Source organism: Bos taurus, chromosome 7 (genome assembly GCF_002263795.3).
Source record: "Bos taurus isolate L1 Dominette 01449 registration number 42190680 breed Hereford chromosome 7, ARS-UCD2.0, whole genome shotgun sequence".
Taxonomy (NCBI): domain Eukaryota; kingdom Metazoa; phylum Chordata; class Mammalia; order Artiodactyla; family Bovidae; genus Bos; species Bos taurus.
In genome coordinates, this window is record NC_037334.1 from 13241774 (window position 1) to 13265830 (window position 24057).

The 24057-nt window shown below is 43.9% G+C and overlaps 1 protein-coding gene across 8 annotated transcripts in view; it reads right to left on the bottom strand.

The window, feature by feature from the left end:
* MUC16 (mucin 16, cell surface associated) overlaps positions 1-24057 on the bottom strand; it is a 118461-nt gene that overhangs the window by 46771 nt on the left and 47633 nt on the right. For all 8 annotated transcript variants that reach the window (XR_009495160.1, XM_015471982.3, XM_015471977.3 and 5 more), the window contains 13 exons: positions 22272-22405; positions 22112-22179; positions 17654-17826; positions 14797-14832; positions 14516-14581; positions 12489-12619; positions 12325-12392; positions 11068-11240; positions 7709-7744; positions 6998-7063; positions 4246-4370; positions 4096-4163; positions 1979-2151 (listed from right to left, as the gene is read on the bottom strand). Coding sequence is in view for 7 of the 8 variants with exons in the window: in XM_015471982.3 (XP_015327468.2) it covers positions 1979-2151; positions 4096-4163; positions 4246-4370; positions 6998-7063; positions 7709-7744; positions 11068-11240; positions 12325-12392; positions 12489-12619; positions 14516-14581; positions 14797-14832; positions 17654-17826; positions 22112-22179; positions 22272-22405 (1317 nt within the window). In the remaining variant the exon portion in view is untranslated. The remainder of the gene's footprint in view (positions 1-1978; positions 2152-4095; positions 4164-4245; positions 4371-6997; positions 7064-7708; positions 7745-11067; positions 11241-12324; positions 12393-12488; positions 12620-14515; positions 14582-14796; positions 14833-17653; positions 17827-22111; positions 22180-22271; positions 22406-24057) is intronic.

Sequence of the window (24057 nt, forward strand, 5' to 3'; positions counted from 1 at the left end):
GTTGCTCTATTGTGTACAACTCTTTGCAATTCCCATGGACTGTAGCCAGCCAGGCTCTGCTGTCCATGGGATTCTCCAGGCAAGAATACTGCAGTGGGTTGCCATTTCCTTCTCCAGGGGGATCTTCCCAATCCAGAGATGGAAGCTGGGTCTCCTGCATTGCAGGCAGTTTCTTTAGCATCTGAGCCACCAGGAAAGTTTCCTGACCAAGGATCAAACCTGGGACACTTGCATTGGGAATGGAAGTTCTAAGTCTCTTTCATCTTCTGGAGAAAGGCTCTGTGCCTCAGACAAGTTTATAAATCAAAGTCCTGGAATGCAGGAATAGCCCATGGGCTTTCTTGAGTCATCAAGAGAGATTGCTCAAGTGGGAAATGATACACAGGATGGGTCCTGTGGCAAACTGGAGAATCCCATCCCTTCTGGGAGGGCAGAGCATCAGCTTCAACATGTGGTTACAAAAAGGACACTCAGATTTTGCCCATCTCTGACAGTGAAAGTATTTGATGAATGTCTGTCCTCTATTATGTCTAAGATGGAGAAAATGATTCTTTCTAGAGTTTTGATCATTAAATGGCAGGACTCATGGCATACAGTTAGAATGCAAAGGCAATCCATAAGTGATCTATGTGTATGTATAAGGCATTTAAAAATTTTTATTTTATATTGGTGTGAAAATGTGAAGTCGCTCAGTCATGTCTGACTCTTTGTGACCCCTATACAGTCCATGGAATTCTCCAGGCCAGAATACTGGAGTGGATAGCCCTTCCCTTCTCCAGGGGATCTTCCCAACCCAGGAATCGAACCCAGGTCTCCCACATTGCAGGCGGATTCTTTACCAGCTGAGCCACCAGGGAAACCCATATAAGTGTAGTTGATTTGCAACGTTGTGTTGGTTTTGGGTGTGTAGTGGGGGTGATTCAGTTACACACACACACACACACATATATATATCCACTCTTTTTTAGATTCTTTTCCCATGTGGGTCATTACAGAGTATTGAGTGGAGTTCACTGGGCTGTACAGTGGGTCCTTGTTGACTTTCTATTTTTTATATAGTAGTATGTGTATGTTAACTCCAGATTTCTAATTTATCCATCCTCCCCCTTTTTTTGCATAAGTGTTTAACTGGAAATTTTCTATGTGCAAAATTTAATCCCTCTATATGAAACTTTTATCCCAATTTTACTGACAAAGAGACTGAGGCTTAGAGGGATTAAGTAAATTATTCTAAGTCACAAGATTGAATTTATCCCAAATCTGTGGAGTTCCATTCCTTCTTTCACACCATCCTTTACCTTAGAACTACTCAGTCGTGTCAGACTCTTTTTGATCCCATGGACTATACAGTCAATGGAATTCTCCAGGCCAGAATACTGAAAGGGGTAGCCTTTCCCTTTTCCAGGGGATCTTCCCAACCCAGGGATCGAATCCAGGTCTCCCACATTGCAGGCAGATTCTTTACCAGCTGAACCACCAGGGAAGTCCAAGAATACTAGAGTGGGTCCTCTCCAGTTGATCTTCCTGACCCAGGAATCGAATCAGGGTCTCCTGCTTTGCAGGAAGATTCTTTACCAGCTGAGCTACCAGGGAAGCCCACTTAGAACTATTCATAAAAACCTAAGAAGGGCTTCCCAGGTGGCTCAGTGGTAAAGAATCTTCCTGCCAGTGCAGGAGATGAGGGTTCGATCCCTGGGTTGGGAAGATCCCTGGAGGAGGAAATGGAAACCCACTCCAATATTCTTGCCTGGGAAATCCTATGGACAAAGGAGCCTGGCAGGCTACATACAGTCCATGGGGTTGCAAAGAGTCTGACACAACTTAGCAACTAAAATAGCAATAACGACCTAAGAAAGATAACACTGTTGGAAATAGCTGATATGCATTAAAACAAAAAACCTTTAAAATATGTTAACATTATTTAGATGGAATATTACATTGGTTTGTCATCTGAAAAAAAAAAAGAAAAGACGCTCACCATTGACATAGAGGCTGTCCTTGTCCAAAGTGAAGGATCCCAGCTGGGTGACACCATGAGTCTCATGGCTCAGTTCCCGGTACAGCCTCTCTCGGTCTAGTTTAAGGCCCATGGGGTTAGGTCGGTGGGTACAGACAGCATCAACTCCAGTGGCTCTTCTATTTTTTTCAGGCCTGGGTAGGGTAGGACACAGGCATAGGGAGGTGGGAATTCCAGAAAAGGGCACTGGAAAGCCTCACTGAGGGAAGGAACTGAGAAGGGAAAACTGGAATGGTTTTGGTGTTGAGGGAGAATTGGAAATGACTATGCCAGCCAAGGTCCCTGAACACAGAGGATGTAGCATCTAGAAATGCTGATATTTGTGCTAAGCTGGCACTTATAACAAGGCATCACACACCGGAACAACAAAAGCAGGACAGAGGGGTTGGAAGGAAGGAATCTGAGGGTTCAACAAGGTTAAAAAAGGTGATGTCAAATTCCTTAAATTCCAGCCTTGCCACTCAACTGCTGAGTGACTTTGGCTAAGTCTCTCAACCTCTCTGTGGCTCAATTTTTTTCATTCATTAAATGAGGTAGTAGTATAGACCTCACAGTACTTAGCACTCAGCTCAATAAAGGCAGCCAAGTTTACTACATATTAATAGGGCCAGTGTGCTTGGTGAATGGACCCTGTGATGAGAGAGACTGAGTTTTTTGAAATAGTGAGGTCAAGCTGCCAGTCTAGGGTAGAGGTGAGATGGGGGACGGTATCGCAGAGCCAAAAATATCTCAGTGGATCAATGGAATCAGTGGAAATGGGAAGACCTAGAATCATGTCTGGAGGGCAAGAGTGACTATCTTTGGAGCTGGGGGCATTCCATTCTCTGACAAAAGGTCAGTGACCGGGAGATGTCACCCAAGGGAGTAGGGTACCCTGAGTATACATATGGGGTTTTCCACATGCTGAATTTATTCTCAGTAATTGAATATATAAAACATTGTAGGGCTTCCCTGGTGGCTCAGGAGTAAGGAATCCGCCTGCTAATGCAGGAGACAAGGTTGTTTGATCCCTGATACAGTAAGATTCCGCATGCCGTGAAGCATCTAAGTCTGTGCACCACAACTACTGAGCCTGTGCTCCAGAGAGTAGCCCCCACTTGCCACAACCAGAGAAAGCCCATACACAGCAACAAAGATCCAGCATAGCCAAAAATAAATAAATACAATTATTAAAAAGATTGTGAATAATTTATTGCATGCATAGATATAATGATGCACCCTCTACAGCAAGCTTTCTTAACCTTGGCACCATGAACTTTTCAGGTCAGGCAATTCTTTGCCTTCGGAGACTGTCCTCTGTATTGTAGGATATTTAGCAGCATCCCTGGCCTCATTCACTAGATGCCCTCACTAGTAACCTCCACTCTTGGATTGTGACAACCAAAAAAATGTCTTGGATTTCCCTGGTGGCACAGTGGATAGGAATCTGCCTGCTAATGCAGATCCCAGGGTTTGATCCCTGGTTTGGAAAGATTTCACCTATTGCAGGGCACCTAAACCTGTGGACTACAACTGCTGAGCCCTTGCTCTAGAGCCCAAGAGCCATTAACTACTGAGCCTGAGTGCTGCAACTGCTGAAGCCCTTGCACGTACAGCCTGTGCTCCACAACAAGAGGAGCCACTTCAGTGAGAAGCCTTTGCACCACCATTAGCGAGTAGCCCCCACTCACCGCAACTAGAGAAAAGCCTGCACAGAACAACGAAGACCCAGCACAGCCAAAAAGAAATAAATAAGTAAAATGATTTTTACAATGTCTCTAGATATTGCCAGATATCCCCTGGGAGTGAAATCACTCTTGGTTGAAACCTACTGCTCTCTAGTGGTGAAGCTGACATGACTATTTGGTTCCTTGATGAGTTCCAGAAGAAAGGTCTTTCTGAAAAGTTCTACCTTCTCTTCCTGGGAAGGAGAATCTAAGGATTTTGCATTTTCTGGTCAGAAACACAGTGTGAGGCAGGGTGAGAGCTGGTGGTCAGCTGGCCCTGGGATAGTGGGTATAAGTTGTGAGGCTCTAGGTCTTGGTCATTACCCCACCCTCTTCCCCGCATTACCTGGGGGTCTACTCTGGCGTTCTCACCTGAGCAAGGTCAGTCGGCAGCCAGAATACAGGAGTTCAATACTGCTATTCCGGAACAAGGGTTTGAGCTGGGGATGAAAGAAAGGGAAGTGAGCATATGATGCTCAAGGGTCTGGGCAGGACGCAGGTAGGCACTGGAGGGGTTCTCACCAGGCGATTCAAGATCCTTTCCATGGTGTTGAATAGCTCAGATCCTGGGGGACTCATGTTGTCTGTGTAGTTCAGGTTGGTGATGGTGAAGTTGAGGGTGAAAGGCACCAGAGACGGGCTCATGCCTGCCGTGGGAAGGGAGAGAAGGGTTCATTACGACCTCTGGCTGGGATGGCTGTAAACGGTGGGTCCAGAGCTGTCACCTTAGCCTCAGCGTCCAGGGAGTCAGGCTTGAGATATCCAACCCGTGTCACCCTTGCATCCAGCCAGACTTAGAGAAGGCGAGGGGCCTCCGTACCGGAAGGACAATTTTAGCTGGAAAAAGAACCGCAACTCTTTTCAGCCTGATACGTTTGAAGATAAACAGCTATTAGATATTTCTGGGGGAGGAAGAGAAGCAAAGTCACTCGATCACCTCCAGCGGCAGAGACCTCCCATAGTCTCTGACTTCATCAGGAGAGACTGTGAAACTACTGAGTGGTCAAGACCATCCCCCTCATGAAAGTGACCCCTCCTTCTTTGTCAATAACCATTGTTGAAGAGTGCATTTTATTTTATTTTTTAGTAAATAGTTTCAAGCTGAAGTATAGTTATTTACAATGTTGTGTGAATTTCTGCTGTACAGCAAAGTGAAAAAGTTGAAGCCATGGTGGCTGAGACTTTCTCAAACTTCTTTAAAACATGCATTTTCAGATTCAGGAAATTTTATAAAATCCAAAAGAGGAGAAACTCAAAGAAAACCATGCTCAGATTCATCATGATCAAACTGTTGAACACCAAAGATGAAGAACAAATTGTGGATACATCTAGAGACAAATGACAGCGTCAGTCATGGGGTAACTTGATTTATAGCACATGTCACATTTCAGACATGTTATATAAACAGTTAAGTGATCAGGGTGGAGCAGTGAGGAAGCAGAAAGCATGCATCTTGCCTATAACGTGTAAAAAGTTTGCAGTGTCTTGACTTGCAAAACACAGAATTCCTGAAGGCAGAATTCAAATTACGAACCATAGTTTGTATCTCATAACTCTGGATTCACATGGTGGGATTAAGGTTCAAGGATGCTTACCCTCCACCATGACCTGTATAGTCAAAGCTATGGTTTTGTCATGTATAGATGTGAGAGTTGGACCATAAAGAAGGCTGAGCACCAAAGAATTGATGTTTTCAAATTGTGGTGCTAGATAAGACTCTTGAGAGTCCCTTGGACAGCAAGGAGATGCTTGCGGAAACTCAAAACAGTCAATACTAAAGGAAATCAGTCCTGAATATTCATTGGAAGGACTGATACTGAAACTGAAGCTCCAGTACTTTGGCCACCTGATGAGAAATGCTGACTCTTTGGAAAAGACCTTGATGCTGGGAAAGATTGAAGGCAGGAGGAGAAGCGGGCAACAGAGGATGAGATGGTTGGATGGCATTACTGATTCAATGGACATGAGTTTGAGTAAACTCTGCGAGATAGTAAAGGACAGGGAAGCCTGGAGTGCTGCAGTCCATGGGGTTGCAAAGAGTCAGATACCACTTAGTGACTGAACAACAATTCTCACTCTGGGCATGATAAAGACCCAAAGACTCAAATTAAAAAAAAAAAAATTGGGCCTTTCCTGGTTTAAGAATCCACCTGTCAGTGTAGGGGACACAGGTTCGATCCCTGGTCTGCGAAGATTCCACATGCCTTGGAGCAACTAAGCCTGTGAGCCACAACTACCGAGCCCACGCACCTAGAGCTTTTACTTTGCTACAAGAGAAGCCACTGCAATGAGGAGCCATTCCACTGCAACACAAGAAAGCCCGCGTGCAGCAACGAAGATCCAGGGCAGTGAAAAAAAAAAAAACCAAAACCAAAAACTTAAGGGCTGGGGTAAGACAGGTTTTATGGTATAAACCAAGTCCCTGTACCAGGTACCTGGAAATTCAGGAGCCCTCAGATGAGAATATGGAGCAAGAATCAACTCAAGACTAAGATCCTATTTTCTGGATGTTCAAATACAATCCACAAATTCGAACCTATACTGAGATTGCTATATTCATCCAATCAATAAATATAAGGTGAATGCTGATCAGGTGTTAAGCTTCAGGGTGACAAATGCACAAAGACTGAATAAAGCAAACTGGGGTAAATTCCATGCAAGAAATACTCAAGGTGATATAATAGAGAAAGACCCGTGAGCCAGGTATGGATTCAGGAGAAATGCTGTATCATTTAAGTGATTTTGGAAGGTCTTTCAGTGAAGGTGGTGATCAAGCTGAAATGTGAAAGTTAAATACGTTGCTAGGCATACCTCACGGAGAAGGCACTGGCACCCCACTCCAGTACTCTTGCCTGGAAAATCCCAGGGACGGAGGGGCCTGGTGGGCTGCAGTCCATGGGGTCGCTGAGTCAGACACGACTGAACAACTTCACTTTCACTTTTCACTTTCACGCATTGGAGAAGGAAATGGCAACCCACTCCAGTGTTCTTGCCTGGAGAATCCCAGGGATGGGGGAGCCTGGTGGGCTGCCGTCTATGGGGTCGCACAGAGTCGGACACGACTGAAGCAACCTACCTAGGCATACCTCATCTCCAGAAAGGGCTACTAAAGAGGCAAGACAGAGGTTAGGACAGTAGAAGAACAGACAAGCCTCTGATGTGGCCAAAGCTTAGAAAGTGTGAGAGAAAATGTGGGACAGGATGAGGCTGGGTGGCCATTAGGGACCAGACAGTGCAGAGTTAAGTTTCCTAGGTCCCAGAGAGCAGGTCCTACCTGTAGAGCTGAGGATGGGGGACAGAGATGTGGAGGATTCCAGAGAGAATGTAGAAGTCACTGGAGCTGAGGAAAAAAAATGGGGAAAATGATTGAGTTCCATCTGGAATAGATTGTAGAAGCAGAAATTTTTCATTGGAATTTGTATTTCTATCTTAATTTTTTATTTGATGTGGACCATTTTTGAAGTCTTTATTGAATTTGTTATAATATTGCTTCTGCTTTAGTATTTTGGTCATGAGGCATATGGGATCTTCTACAGGTGGCTCAGTGATAAAGAATCCACTTGCTAGTGCTGGAAACGCAGGAGATGCAGGTTCAGTCCTTGGGTTGGGAAGATCCTCTAGAGAAGGGCATGGCAACCCGCTCCACTATCCCTGCCTGGACAATCCCATGGACAGAGGTGCCTGTTGGGCTATAGTCCATGGGGTCACAAAGAGTTGGACACAACTGAGCAAGCATGCAGGCTCCCCGACCAGGGATCAAACCCACACCCTCTGCACTGGAGGCGAAGTCTTAACCACTGGACCAAGAGGGAAGTCCCTGTGTTTCTATCTCGACTCAGAACAATAACTTGGGTAGGTTAGGAGCTGCTCTGAGGCTACGGCTGGGCATTTAGGGAGGAGGCATTGGGAATTTCTCTCTTGAAAGATGTGCTCTGGGGAATAAGGGTCCAGCGGGCATTGAAGAGGCACAGTTTGAAATACTCACTGCTTGTGGTGGGCATCCAGTACTGATGGTTATAACCTGCAGAAATGGAGAAAAGAGTACAGAAGGACTGTTATGATGTTAAGGAGTTGGATGGCAGACCTAGAAATGAAATTAACAAATTTTATGAGATCCACGTGAATAATGGTTACATCTTATTCTGTGCTCTTGTGTGCCTTGTCCTTTGAAAATAACAACGAACATCCTTACTATTGTTATTGCTAAAGTGTTTTAAATTAATTTTTTATTGGAATATAGTTGCTTTACAATGTTGTGTTAGCTTCGACTGTATACAGATACAGAAAACAAACGTATAGATGTTGTTCAGTCACTAAGTTGTGTCTGACTCTCTGCAGCAGCATGGACTGGAGCACATTAGGCTTTCCTGTCCTTCACTATCTCCCAGAGTTTGCTCAGACACATGTCCATTAAGTCAGTAATGCCATCCAACCACTGTATGAACACCAAGGGGGAAAAGCAAAATGGGAGGAATTGGGAGATAGGGGATTGACCTGTATACACTATTGATACTATGTATAAAATAGATAACTAATAAGAACCTACTTTATAGCACAGAGAACTCTACTCAAGGTGCTTTGGTGACCTGAATGGGAAGGAAGTCCAAAAAGGAGGGGATATATGAATATGTATGGCTGATTCATTTTGCTGTACAGTAGAAATTATTGCCAAAACTAAAATGCATTAATAATATCTGGCTCTATTTATTGGGAATGCATCAGAAGTAATGCTAAACACTATAAAGATAATGGGGCAAATTTATGAATGAGTGTGTGTTCCAAGCCTCTGCTCTCTCAATCTCTAAAGACAATTTTGTCCTTGCTCTTTCACCTTCTCTGCCGCTACAAAATTTTTATGATAGTATGGTCTTTTCTGGCTTAGTTTCTGGTTTTTTCTTTGATTGTGTGTGTGTGTGTGTGTGTAATGTAGAATTGACAAAATTGTGGCAGGTGGGGAGAGCGGTATGTGGTGATAAAGGTACAGTGAGATGGAAGAAAGGGGATGCATGTGGTTCAAAATAGAGAAAATCTGGATCTGGGGTTGGGTAGTGAGAAAGAGGGAGAAGGCAATGGCACCCCACTCCAGTACTCTTGTCTGGAAAATCCCATGGACGGAGGAGCCTGGTAGGCTGCAGTCCATGGGGTCGCTAAGAGTTGGACACGACTGAGCGACTTCACTTTCACTTTTCACTTTCATGCATTGGAGAAGGAAATAGCAATCCACTCCAGTGTTCTTGCCTGGAGAATCCCAGGGATGGGGGAGTCTGGTAGGCTGCCGTCTATGGGGTCGCACAGAGTTGGATACGACTGAAGTGACTTAGCAGCAGAGGCAGCAGTGAGAAAGAGAATAGACTCAAAAGTCAGATGAATGGTAGAAAGATTGGAGCCTGAAAGAAACTGGGGAAAAGAGAATTTCTTTTTTTTTTTCAATGATGATGCATTTTATTTTTTTAACTTTTTATTTTGTATCGGTGTATATTGGATTAACAATGTTATGATAGTTCCAGACAAACAGTGAAGGGACTCAGCCATACATATACATGTATCCATTCTCCCCCAAACTCCCCTCCCATCTAGCCTGCTACATAACATTGAGCAGAGTTCCCTGTGCTATACAGTAGGTCCCTGTTGGTTATCCATTTTAAATATAGCAGTGTGTACATGTCCATCCCAAACTCCCTAGCTGTCCCTTTCACCCATCCTCTGACCCTACCCTGGCAACCATAAGTTCATTCTCTAAGTCTGTGAGTCGAGAAGAGAATTTTTTTATGATGTTCCCTCCATCATGGAATGCATGTCTCTGATACTCTCTGGGAGATGCGAGTGAAGGCTGGACTAAGGGGAGCTCCGTGATTTACTTGGATTGTTGCTAGATCATCTCATTTGATTGTCAGGACAATCCTGTGTGGTATGTGTGTTTAGTCCATTCTATAGATGGGGCCTTAGAGCCTGGAGAGGTCACATGGCTTGTCCAGCGTCACATAAAACAGAGGTCTGTCACTCATCAATCTCCATGCTATTAATATGCTTTCAGTTAGTCCCAATCCTGGAGTTAAACCTTCTATAGACACCACACAGGATGTGTTATTGTCAATCCAGTAAAATATGTATTCCAAACCATATAGAAAGGACATTTCCAAGCTGACATAGAAGGGAAATAACTAATCAAGCATCAGGTTGGATTGCTGGCTAGAGATCATCAAACCCTCTCTCTTCCTGTCCTGACAGGCTTGCACTGGATGGTCTACAGTGTTGCCCTGTGGTTCAGAACTTGGAATTTAGACTTAACCTTCCATTTGAGTCTTGACTCTCCCTTGCATTATGGATGGGTTATCTGGGGCAAATGATTTCCTGCCTGAATGCATGATGGCTGTCTGTAAAAATGAGTGGAATAAGTCACAGAGTTTGGGGTAAAATTAATATGAGGTCACATAAATAAAGTCCTTATCATAATTCCTGGCACGGAAGAAACTTTTGGTATGAATTAGCTACGGTTGCAGTTATTAGTCTTGGGGCACCGTGGCCACTGCTGCTGCGGTGCGTTGCATGCGTGCATGCTCCATCACGTTCTACTCTTTGCGACCCCATGGACTGTAGCCCACCAGGCTCCTCTGTCCATGGAATTTTCCAGGCAAGAATACTGGAGTGGGTTGCCATTTCCTCCTCCAGGGGACCTTCCCAACCCAGGAATCAAACTTGAATCTCCTCCATGGGCAGGCAGTGTCTTTACCACTGAGCTACCTGGGAAGCTCAGGTATATATTTCATTACATATCACAATTAATAAAGTGTGCAATAAGCGTAATGTGCTTGAATCAAACCATCCCCCCTCCACCTCCACTCTGGTTCGTGGGAAAATTTTCTTCCTCAAAACCAGTCCCAGGTGTCAAAAAGGCTGAGGACCACTGGTCAAGAGAGTTCTTCATGGTGGGGAGGCTGCCTTTTGCATTGTGGGATGTTTAGTAAGACCCTGATGCTGGGAAAGATTGAAGGCAGAAGGAGAAGAGGGCGACAGAGAATGAGATGGTTGGATGGTATCACCGATTCAATGGACATGAACTTGGGCAAACTCCAGAAGATGGTGGCGGACAGGAAAGCCTGGCCTGCGGCAGTCCTTTGGGTCTCGAAGAGTCAGACACGACTTGGCGACTGAACAAGAAATGTTTAGTAGCACTTCTGGCCTCTAACCACTAAATGTCACTAGCAGCCCCCCAGTGATGACTTGAAAACTGTCTCCAGACATGGTCAAATATCCCCTGGGATGCAGAATCTTCCCAGGTTGAGAACTATTGGTATAGAGAGACATGGGACTGTAGGAAACCCTGGCTGCAACACGGACACTCACCATTGACATAGAGGCTGTTACTGTCCAGAGTGTATTTGCCCATCCTGGTGACACCATGAGTCAGCTGACTCAGCTCCCAGTACAACTTTTCTCTGTCCAGCCCAGGATGTGTGGGGTCAGGATGGTAGGTGCAGATGGCATCCACTCCAGTTGCTGCTCCATCCTTTTCAGTCCTAGGATGGCAGGAACAGAGGAATAGGGACATTCAGAGATGTGGGTGAGTTATATACTTTGTTCATCTTGAAATAGGCTGGGACCTGGGATGTAAGACTTTGATGCAGGGCTTGCACTTGGACAAATGTCTCCTCCAGTAATAAAGTATGAAGAAAATATAATGGGCTAAAAATAACTGAGTGTTTTTGTGCCTGTGCTCAGTTGCTCAGTTGTGTCTATTTGTGACCCCATGGATTGTAGCCTGCCAGGCACCTCTGTCCATGGGATTTCCCAGGCAAGAATACTGGAGTGGGTTGTCATTTCCTTCTTCAGGGGATCTTCTCCACCCAGGGATTGAACCCATGTCCCCTGCATCTCTTACATTGGCAGGCAGATTCTTTACCACTGCCCCAGCTGTTGGGGCAAATTATAGACAACAAAATACAAAGAGAACAAACAAAAAAAAAACCCAACCCAACTGTCACTTAACAAAAACAGGGGTTTGGGAGCAAAAATAGGATACTACGCATGCACCTTGCACACAGCACCACCAAATCGGTGGGCAGACCACCCACGTCACCGCTCTGGCCTGACCCCCTGGAAGCACCCCTATCCTCAGCTCATATAAGGGCCAGTTTGCTCCACCCCTCGGGGAGCAAACAAACAAGGGAACCGTTGCTTGCTCTCACTCCCTACTGCTTCCGCAGGAACTCCAATAAAGCCTTGCCTGAATTTCCTGTCTGGCATCTGATCAATTTCTATTAAGGACAAGAACCCTGGTTGGTAATAGTCTCTCTCTTAATGAATCCTCCTGCCAATGCAGGAGACAGAGGAGGTGCAGATTCGATCCCTTGGTTGGGAAGATCCCCTGGAGGAGGAAACGGCAACCCGTTCCAGTATTCTTGCCTGGAGACTCCCATGGACAGAGGGGCCTGGCGGGTTACTATCCATGGGGTCTCAAAGAGTCTGATACGACTGAGCGACTAAACAACAGCTGCCCCGCCACATCATAAACCACAGGTCTTCCCCTCCAGGTGAGCTGGCCTGTAACAGTGCAGCCCTCAGGTTGTGTGTGTGTGTGGAGGTGGGGGAGCCTTGCCTTACCTGAGCAGGGTCAGTCTGCAGTTAGAGTAGAGTGGGCCGACACTGGTGTTCTTGAGCAGAGGACCAAGCTGAGGGGGAGGTGAGAGGGAGATGAGTGGGAGGAGCCAAGGTGCCGGGTGGGGTGAGGACAAGGCAGGCCAGCACAGGGACTGAAGGGCTCTTACCAGGTGATTCAGAACCTTCTCAGTGAAGTTGAACTTCTCGGATCCTCGGTGCCCCATGTCTGGGGTATAGAACAGGTTGGTGACGGTGAAATTAAGGGTGAACGGCACCAGGGCTGGGCCCATGTCTGCAACTGGAGGGAGAAAGAGAGAGAGGAGACCTTTCAGTCTTAGGTCTGAGCTGTTCAGGGCAGGGGCGTAGGAGGGACTAGTGGCATCTCTCTGGGCATCACTGTTCAGTAGGTGAGTCAGACTGAGATGGCCCACTGGGATACCCCCCCACTCTTCAGTCAGCTAGAGGAGGAGAAGGGACCTTTGTCTTAGAGGTGTGACATCAACTTGAAAGGGAACCTCAACTCTCTTATCTCAGAGTGTCCAAAAGGTTGACATGTTGTGGGCTGTTTTGTAGGAAGGAACAGGAGGTACCAAGACCTTTTGAGCTCAAGCTTTAGGCCACAAATACTTGAAAAAAGTCAAGAAAATCAAAATAGCAGTAACTTTTTAAAATGTGCATTTTATATATTCTATTAATCCTAACTTATAGTTACCAGAGGGGGAAGGAGGGAGGGAAGAATAAACTGGAAGATTGAAATTGACATATATACACTGCTGCTACGTCGCTTCAGTCATGTCCAACTCAGTGCAACCCCATAGACAGAAGCCCACCAGGCTCCTCCGTCCCTGGGATTCTCCAGTCAAGGACGCTGGAGTGGGTTGCCATTTCCTTCTCCAATATATACACTACTATATATAAAATAGATCACTAATAAGGACCTGCTGTATATCACAGGGAACTCAACACTCTGTAATGACCTATATGGGTCATTATATGGTCTATATGGGAAAAGAATCTAAAAAAAGAGTGGATATAGATATATGTAGAACTTTGTTGTACACCTGAAACTAACACAACATATCCTAATAAAAATTGAAAAAAAAGTGCATCTTATATATTTCATGGACAAGTCTACATTTATTAAAATTTTTTTGAATGATTTGAAAAATTTTACACAGTTTTAAATTTGCAACTATTTCCATTTACAGGTATTACAAAATATTGGCTACATTCCCTGTGCTGTACAATACATACTTGACTCTATCTTACACCCAATAGTTTGTATCTCCCCCTCCCCACCTCTGTATCGCCCTTCCCCAACTCCCAATGATAACCACTACTTTCTTCTCTATACCTGTGAGTCAGCTTCTTTTTTGTTATATTAACTAGTTTGTTGTATTTTTTAGATTCCACATATAAGTGATATCATACAGTACTTGTCTTTCTCTGTCTGATTTATTTTACTAAGCGTAATGCCCTTCAAGTCCATCCAGGTTGCTAACAAATGGCAAAATTCCTTTCTTGTTTAAGAGGAGTAGTATTCCATGCTGTGTGTGTGTGTGAGATCTTTATTGATTCATCTGTTGATGGACACTTAGGTTGCCTTCATAACTTGACAATTATAAACAGTGCTGTTCTGAACATTGGGAGTGCAGTGTCTTTTCAAATCAGTGTTTTTGTTTTCTTTGGCTATATATACCCGAGTTAAACTGTTGGATCATATAGTGCTTCTACTTCTAGTTTTTTGAGAAACCTCTATATACTGTTTTGCTCAGTGGCTACATCAATTTACATCCCCATTAACAGTGTACAAGGGTTCCCTTTCCTCCACATTCCTGGTAACAGAATAGCAGTAATTTCCAGGAAGGAACTATTCATAGAAATAGAATAGAGATCAGCTAGGGAAAAGCTATTTTCTAGGAGGTGGTGTCTGAGCAAGAACATGCTGAGATGAGATCTGGAGAACAAGGAAGAACCAAGCACAGCTGAGTTCATAGAACAGTAAGTTCCAAGAACAGTAAGGATGGATGGATGTTTGGGCCCTGCAGGAACAGAAATGAGGCTGGACTAGAGAGCAGGGTAGACAGTGGGATGGGCTGAGGCTGTGTGGGCATCAGGGTCCAGACCATGCAAGAATCCATCAGCCATTGAATGGAAGTTGAAGTTTCATGAGATCCAAAGATTAGATTCTTACCTGTAGAGCTAGGGATGGAAGTTGGAGATGCTGGAGGTCCTGGAGAGAAGGTGGAGGTCACTGGAGCTGAAAGAATAAAACTGTTGGGGCCTTTCATAAAGCTATGAGAGGTAACAGTGGTTGATGGAAACTTATATCTGTTCCTTGGCTTAACATGAGACTTCTGCTGGTCTGAGGCTATTGTGGGGCTGAGGATTTGGGGAATGGGGAATGGGAAAGGGAACAGGTTTAGGGTGGAAGGGTCCCAGGGTCATGGAAACATTTGAGCCCTCATTACTCACTGCTGGTGGTGGGGATCCAGTACCGATGGTTGTAACCTGCAAGGAGAGGCAGAAAGAAAGCATAAGATGATGGGAGAACATTAAGAAAGGAGTGAAGTGTAGAACTAGAAACACAAACTTACAGACCTTACTGAGTATTTTCTTTGAGATTCACCAATAAATAATGATGGTTCTTCTTTTTTTTTTTAATTTTTTGGCCACACAGTGCAGCATGTGGGATCTTAGGTCCCTGACTACAGATCGAACCTGTGCCCCCTGCATTGGGAGGGCAGAGTCTTAATCACTTGACCACTTGGGAGGTCCTGATGGTTACTCTTTGTGAGTGAACTGCCTCTTACTCTGGTCCTTCTGATTAATTTCATCCTCATAACCATTAACCTCAAAGAAGACAATGATCAAACCACTCTCAGTTTTTTTGGGAATTTACCAGCTGCCTGGAATATTATCAACCTCACCAAATGAGTGTGTTAGTCTCTCAGTCATGTCCAATTCTTTGCCACCTCATGGACCTGTCCATGGAATTTTCTAGGCAAGAAAACTGGAGTGGGTTGCCATTCCCTTCTCCAGGAGATCTTCCAAACCCAAGGATTGAACCCATGTCTCCTGCATAGGTAGATGGGTTCTTTACCACTGAACCACCCAAGAGGACCCTATCCACGATCTAGAACCATACTTATTCAAATCCTCTTTCCCCCATTTTCTCTTATTCTCCAACTTTATGCTCTCTGGCTGACCCCCAAGTCTCTCTTTCTCTCTCTTTCTGTCACTATCTCAATGGAGTGGGTTGCCATTCCCTTCTCCAGGGGGTCTTCCTGACCCAGAGGCTGAACCCGGGTCTCCCACATAACAGGCATCTTCTTTACCATCTGAGCCACTGGAGCTTTATCAAATGAACAAGGACAACAATTTCCTGTGAGTGTTTTCAGCCTTGTTTTTGTTTCTTCATCCATGATATACAATTTTGACCTTGTGCTTTGAGTTTCTCCCACTCCCCAACTCTCCAAAGACAAAGCTTGAGCTTTGACAGCATAGTTCTTGGACTTCTGTGATGTTGGGATTGAGATAGTGAGAGAGAGGAAGAAAGAGAGAGACGTGGGGGTCAGACAGAGAGTATAAAGTTGGAGAATAAGAGAAAATGAGGGAAAGAGGATTTGAATAAGTATGGTTCTGGATCATGGCTGGGATCCTCATTGGTGACTCAATGGTTAAGAACCTGTCTACCTATGCGGGAGACATGGGTTTGATCCCTGGGTAGGAAAGATCCCCAGAAGGAAATGGCAATCCACTCCAATATTCTTGCCTGGGAAATCCCATGGACAGAGGAACCTGGTGGGCTACAGTCCATGGAGTTGCAAATGAGTCGGAAATGACTTAGAGAATAAATAATAACAACAAAGAAATGTAACTGAAACTTATTTTGTATTTGATGGTTCGAATGGGTTTATTGAAATAAAACTCCTCTCTGAGACTGGGCCACATGGTGCCCAGTTAACTTGAATTATTCAGGTTTATCTCATTTGACCCTCACACTAATCTTAGATGACTTTAAAAAAGAACTTCACTCTAAAAAATGGACAAAAGTCTAGAGAGGTCATGACTTGCCCAGGGCCACAGAGTAAGTAAAAGGCAGGACCAGGGCTTAACTGAAGCAAGACCTGTAATTCACCAAAACCCACAGTAGTTAATTACTGCTTTTAGGTAATTCTTAAGGACTACTGAAATACAAAACAGATTTTAATCCAAGAAGAAAGACATTGTCCAAGTTGATATAATGAGGACATAATTAGTTTAAATTGTCATATTAGAGGTCCTTTATTTTTTGAATATTTGTTTCTATTTACTTGTTTATTTGGCTGTGTTGGGGCTTAATTGTGTCACATGGGGTCTTTACTTGTGGCATGTGAACTCTTAAGTGCAGCATGTGGGATCGAGTTCCCTGACCAGGGATCAAACCTGGGTCCCCTGCATTGGGAGTGTGGAGTCTTAGCCACTGGATCACCAGGGAAGTCCCTAGAAGTCCTTTAATATGCTTTTCCATCCCAATATTTGAGCTTGGTATTTAGCTGGGTTAGTCTGGAGTGTAGCCTAGTAATTAAGCAGGCTTAGATTTTACAGTCAATTTAGGTTTGAGTCCCAATTCTACCAATTGTATTAGTTTGTCTGGTCTTGGAAAAATGGATTTCTCTTCCTGAGCCTTGTTTGTTCCTCTGTAAAATATACATAAAACTCCAAAAATATACATAAAACTCCAAAATATACATAAAAGTCCAAATATACATAAAACTCCATGTTGGGCAGTTTTACCAAGGCATAATACATACGCTCTAGAACATGGGTCCTTCAATATATACTAGCCTTTAGTCCAGGTGTTATTGTAGGTATTGTTGCTAAGAGCATTATTGCAAAGGAATTTGTTGCTAAAAAACATTACTAACAGCTTTGTTGTTTATTTCTTAGGTGGGGTTTAGTTCCAGCAGAGCCTTGGAGAGTGAGTAAAGGACCACAAGCTGTTATTGGGAAAATAAAGACGTGAGGATTAGTCACTGCATTGCAAACTCATTGTTTCTCGGGGAAGAGTTAACCCCAGTGACTGCTGTGGGCTTGCTTTCTTCCTAGATGTCTGCGTGTTTCATTTGGGCTTCTGTGAAAGGTCATTGGAATGAAGAAGACTTTGGAGGGAATCTTTATTTCCAGATCTGAAAAGTTCCTTTTAAGTTGTTCTGAGGGGAGAGAACTGAGTCCCTATGGAAATTCTAGGTTGTTCCAGAACCATGAAAGTGGGTACAGAGAAATCACACTGCAAAGAGGCCCCATCTGGGGAGAGGGAGGAGACCCCAGCTAGCGCAGAGCTACTCACCATTGACATAGAGACTGTTCCTGTCCAGGGTGTAGTGGTCCAGCCGAGTGACACCCTGGGTCTGCTGGCTTAGTTCCCAATACAGACGTTCCGTGTCCAGCCTGAAGCCTGTGGGATCTGAGCGGTACGTGCAGACAGCATCCATCCTGGTGCCTGTTTCATCCTTATCAGCCCTGGGGAAGAAGGGACACAGGAACAGGAACATGAAGGACGCTTAAAGGTTGGATGCTCTTCACATTGCTTCCCCTTCAATTGTACTCCTTGGTTTTATTTTTTAAAAATTCTTTTTGGAGGATAGTTGACTTACAATTTTGTGTTAGTTTCTGCTGTACAGCAAAGTGAATTAGTTAGACATGTATCCACTTCTTTTAAGACTCTTTTCCCATATAGACCTAGGCCATTAAAGAGTATTGAGCAGAGCTCCATGTGGTATAGAGTAGGCCCTTGCTAAGTTGCTAAGTCGCTTCAGTCGTATCCTACTGTGTGTGACCCCATAGACGGCAGCCCACCAGGCTCCCCCATCCCTGGGATTCTCCAGGCAAGAACACTGGAGTGGGTTGCCGTTTCCTTCTCCAATGCATGAAAATGAAAAGTGAAAGTGAAGTCGCTTCAGTCGTGTCCGACTCTTAGCGACCCCATGGACTGCAGCCCACCAGGCTCCTCCGTCCTTGGGATTTTCCAGGCAAGAGTACTGGAGTGGGGTGCCATTGCCTTCTCTGAGAATAGGTCCTTAGTTGTTTATAAAAATGAGTTATCTGTTTTGTATAGAGTAGTGTGTATATATCAATCCCTGTCTTCCAATTTATCCCTCCCTACACCTTACTTGCTGGTAACCATAAGTTTGTTCTCTACATCTGTAACTCTATTTGCATTTTGTAGATGTTTATTTTTACCCTTTTTAAGATCACTTCCCTGTTTTTTTTTTTTTTTTATTAATGAAGGCAGTTTTTTTATTTGTCTAATTTTTCAGTAATGCTGAAATATATTAATATTTTATTTGTTTTCTGGCAATTTTTACTTCTATGAATTTTCTTTTTTTTATTCATTTTTATTTTTTATTTTTTAATTTTATTTTATTTTTAAACTTTACAATATTGTATTAGTTTTGCCAAATATCAAAATGAATCCACCACAGATATACATGTGTTCCCCATCCTGAACCTTCCTCCCTCCTCCCTCCCCATACCCTCCCTCTGGGTCGTCCCAGTGCACCAGCCCCAAGCATCCACTATCATGCATCAAACCTGGACTGGCAACTCGTTTCATACATGATATTATACATGTTTCAATGCCATTCTCCCAAATCTTCCCACCCTCTCCCTCTCCCACAGAGTCCATAAGACTGTTCTATACATCAGTGTCTCTTTTGCTGTCTCGTACACAGGGTTATTGTTACCATCTTTCTAAATTCCATATATATGAGTTAGTATACTGTATTTATGTTTTTCTTTCTGGCTTACTTCACTCTGTATAATAGGCTCCAGTTTCATCCACCTCATTAGAACTGATTCAAATGTATTCTTTTTAATGGCTGAGTAATACTCCATTTATTTGTTTTATTTTATTGTTTTGGCTGTGCCAGGTCTTCATTGCGACATGTGTGGGCTCTAGTTCCCTGACCAGGGGTGGAACCCAGCCCCCCTGCATTGGGAGTGTGGAGTCTTAGCCACTGGACCACCAGAAAAGTCCCTGGGTCAGCACTCTTCCCTGGATTTCACCTGCTTTTTCTAACACATCTTTTTCCATCTTATGTGGGGCTCCAGATCCCTCCAGCTCCTAAGTGCAATACTCTGCAGGGCTACTCCTTAGCTCTATTTCTTGTTTTCATCCCCATTCTTTTTTTTAACTTTTAATTTTTTAAATTAATTTTTATTGGAGTATAGCTGCTTTACAATGTTTGTTAGTTTCTACCGTAGAGAAAAGTGAATTAGCCGTATGTTTACATATACACCCTCCCTTGTGGACTTCCTTCTCATTCAGGTCACCAGAGTGCATTAAGTAGAGCTCCCTGTGCTATACAGCATGTTCCCATCAGTTATCTATTTTATACATAGCAGATCAGTAGTGTATATAAGTCAATCATAATCTTCCAATTCCTTCCATCCCCCCTTCTGTCTTGGTATCCATTTATTTGTTCTTTACATCTGTGTCTCTATTTCTGTTTTGCAAATAAAATCATCTATACCATTTTTCTAGATTCCACACGTGTTAATTTACGATATTTGTTTTTTTCTTTCTGACTTATTCACTCTGTATGATGCTCTCAAGGTCCATCCACATGTCTGCAAATGACCCAATTTTGTCCCTTTTTATGGCTCAGTAATATCCTCATTCTTTTTATTAATTGATTCAAACTCATTGTTTCACCTACCAGCCCTTAATACACTCCCTGTCTACTCATGAAGGTAAATACAGATAGTGACCACTCCAGTAACCAGAGTCCTGCTTGGGCCCTGGGGTTGGGGATGTAAAAATCTTAGGGAGGACAACAGAGATTTCTAGGATAGGGAGCATGTGGAATTGTGGTGCTGAAAAAGACTCCTGAGAGTCCCTTGAACTGCAAGGTGATCAAACCAGTTAATTCTAAAGGAAATCAACCCTGAATATTCATTGGAAGGACAGATACCAAAGTTCCAATACTTTGGCCACCTGATGTGAAGAGCAGACTCATTGGGAAAAGACCCTGATGCTGGGAAATTTGAAGGCAGGAGGAGAAGGGAGCAACAGAGGATGAGATGGTTAGATAGCATCACTGACTCAATGGACATAAATTTGAGCAAACTCCAGGAGATACTGAAGGACAGAGGAGCCTGGCATGCTGCAGTCCATGGGGTCCCAAAGAGTTGGACATGACTTAGCAACTGAACAGCAACAGCATGTGGAAGGGAAACCCAAGAGCATCATAGGCCTTGGAGACTGTGAATGAATCACCCCATGGCTGGCTGTGACATGGTGTAACAACCTTCATGGAGCCTGAAAGGGGGGGATTTTATTTTCACATGGGCAAATCCAAAGGCTGAGGTCAACTCTTTGGGAACACATGTTGGGTGGGCAACCAAGTTTGGAGAAAAACAGAGAAAATGAGTTAAGAAGAAATAAAGGGAAAGATGGTTCAAAAATATCTTTGTCTTGTGGAAGCAACCTAGATGTCCATCAACAGATGAATGGATAATGAAGATGTGGTACATACAAACAATGAAATATTACTCAGCCATAAAAAGGAACAAAATTGGATCATTTGTAGTCATGTGGATGGACCTAGAGTCTGTCATACAGAATGAAGTAAGTCAGAAAGAGAAAAACAAGTTATATTAATGCATATATATGGAATCTAGAAAAATGCCACAGATGAACCTATTTGCAGGGGAGGAATAGAGATGAAGATGTAGAGAAAGGACATGCGGACACAGGGGAGAAAGAGGACGGTAGGATGAATGGAGAGCATAGCACTAACGTGTATACACTACCATGTGTGAAACAGATAGCTAGTGGGAAGCTACTGTATACCACAGGGAGCTCAGCTTGGTGCTCTTTGACAACCTAGAGGGGTGGGATGGGGGTTGGGGTGGGAGGGAGGCTCTAGAGGGAGGGAATAGATGTATACATATAGCTGATTCACTCTGTTGTACAGCAGAAACTAACACAACATTGTAAAGCAATTGTGTGTTGAGTTGCTCGTGCATGTGTGTGTGCTAAATCATTTCAGTTGTGTCTGACTCTTTGAGAACCTGCCAGGCCCCTCTGTCCATGGAATTTTCTAGGCAAGAATACTGGAGTGGGTTGCCATTTCCTACTCCAAAAGCAATTATACTCCAATTTAAAAATGTTCTATAAAAAATGTTATATATAAAAAGAACTAGTTCCATGAAAACATATTTTAAATAAATAAATAAAGGAAAAAAAATCTTTGTCTTGAATTTAAGCTGACCCTTCAGTGATTCACCCAAAGCAGTGGCTTTTTCAGGAAGGAAGAAAGATCCCATTCCTCTCTTGTCTGGGAATTCTGTTTGGTATTATCCATGCACTTCAAAGTATTCCCATCACATGTCCCTATAGCATAGTACAGCAGTTCTCAAAGTGCAGCCCAGACTCCCCTAGAGTTCCTCAACCTTACAGGGCATCCACCAAGTGAAAAATATTTTCATAGTTATACTAAGATATTATTTTCACTTTTACTCTTTCAAGAGTATACAATGATTTTTTTCTCCAGAGGCCACAAGGTGAAATATTGTAAATATGGAATGCAGAAGCATATAGTCTGCTGTGTCTTCCACTAAAGCCAGATGGTAATATTGTGGAAAAATAGAAACGATGACCCCCTTCCTCATTATGCTTTTCTTTTGGCGGGGGGTGGGGGTAGGAGAAATATGGCTATTATTCATGCATTCTTCTTCTTTTTTAATCTTTTGGCCATGCCACGAAGCATGTGGGATCTTAGTTCCCTGGGAGACGTCTCACCTGAGCAAGGTCAGTCTACAGCCGGCGTACCGGGAACCAATGCTGCTGTTTCTGAACAAAGGCCTGAGCTGGAAAGAATGAGAGGGAGATGAGTGAGAGGGACAAGACAGCAGGCTGTTGGGAGGCCGAGGCAAGGTGGGCGTTGGTGTGGGTCTCTCACCAGCAGCTGCAGGTCTTTCTCAGTGTCTTTGAATATCTTAGAGTCCGAGTGTCCCAGGTCTTCTGTGTACTGCAAGTTGGTGATGGTGAAGTTGACAGTAAAAGGCATCAAGAAAGGATATGCAGCTGCAATGGCTGGGAAAGTAAAATGAGGCCAGTTCTGAGTCAAGCCTGGGCTGAGGGCGGGAGCTAAGGCTCTGAGGGCACACCTTTATCCCACTCCCCACATCGGGGTCTGGCATAGGCTGTCCCACCTGGGACACCCCATGCAGCAGTCCTTGTCCAAGCTCCTCCCATATCAGCTGACCAACCATCCCAGTTTGCTTGGGATTACATGGATTCTTAGGGCATCCCTGGTGGCTCAATGGTAAAGAACCTGCCAGCCAATGCAGGAGACACAGGTTCAATCCCTGGGGCGGGAAGATTCCCTGGAGGAGGATATGGCAACCCACTCCAGTATTCTTGCCTGGGAAATCTCATGGACAGAGGAGACTGGTGGGCTATGTCCAGTCCATGGGGTTGCAAAGAGTCAGACATGACTTAGTGACTACAAAAACAACAATATGTAGGTTCTTAGGATGCAGAATCGATCACCTTGTTCCCACTTCCCCTTTGCTCTTACCATTTCAGCACATACCAGCACCTGCATCTCTTTGTCTTAGGGGACTTAGGCCCAGGGACCATCCCTGTAGCAGTGATTCCTGGGAGTTGGTAGATAAATATCCTAGCTCCCTCCCCACCCAAGATAGGTTAATTCCACAGTTCATGTTCTGTGCATTCTCCTAGGGTCCCCCTCCAGCCTCCAGAACTGTGAGACAACAAATTTCTGTTGCTTAAGCCACTCAGTTTTTTGTACTTTGTGAAGGCAGGCCTAACAAGTAATTCACCAAATGACTTAACAATTTCTATTCTAGGTATATACCCAAAGGAATGGAAAGAGGGACTCAGAGAGATCAGTGCACACCCAAGTTCACAGCAGCATTATTCATCATAGCCAGAAGATGGACACAGCTTGAGTGTCCAACAGGTGACCGGACAAAATGTGGTCCATCTGTACAAACGGAATATTATTCATCTGGTGGCTCAGTGGTAAAGAATCTGCCTGCCTCTGCAGAAGATGCGAGTTCAATCCTTGGGTCAAGAAGATCCCTGGAGAAGGAAATGGCAACCCACTCCAGTATTCTTGCCTGGAAAATCCCATGGACAGAGGAGACTGGAGTGCTACAGTCCATGGGGTCTCAAAAAATCTGACACGACTTAGTGACTAAACAGCAAAAGTCAACAGGAATGAAGTTCTGATAAACACTACAACATGGATGAACCTTGAAGATACCATGCTACACAAAACAAGCCAGACACAAAAGGAAACATACATTGTATGATCCCACTTATATGAAATGCCTATAATAGGCAAATTCATATAGACCATGAATAGATTAGATGTTACCATGGGCTGGAAGGAGTGGGAAAGGGGGAATTTTTGCCTAATGAGTTCACAGACCCTGTTCAGGGTGATAAAAAATTTTGAAAACAGGTAGTGGAGATGTTTGCACAACAGTGTCAATGTAATTCATGCTGCTGAACTCTCCATTTACATATGATTGGTAAATGTATATACTATTTCATATATGCCCAGTTGCTTAGTCGTGTCCAATTCTTTGTAACTCTATGGACTATAGTCTGCCAGGCTCCTCTGCCTATGGGATTTTCCAGGCAAGAATACTGGAGTGGGTAATAATACTCCAATTATTTCATATATGTATATTTTTTATCACAATAAAAACATT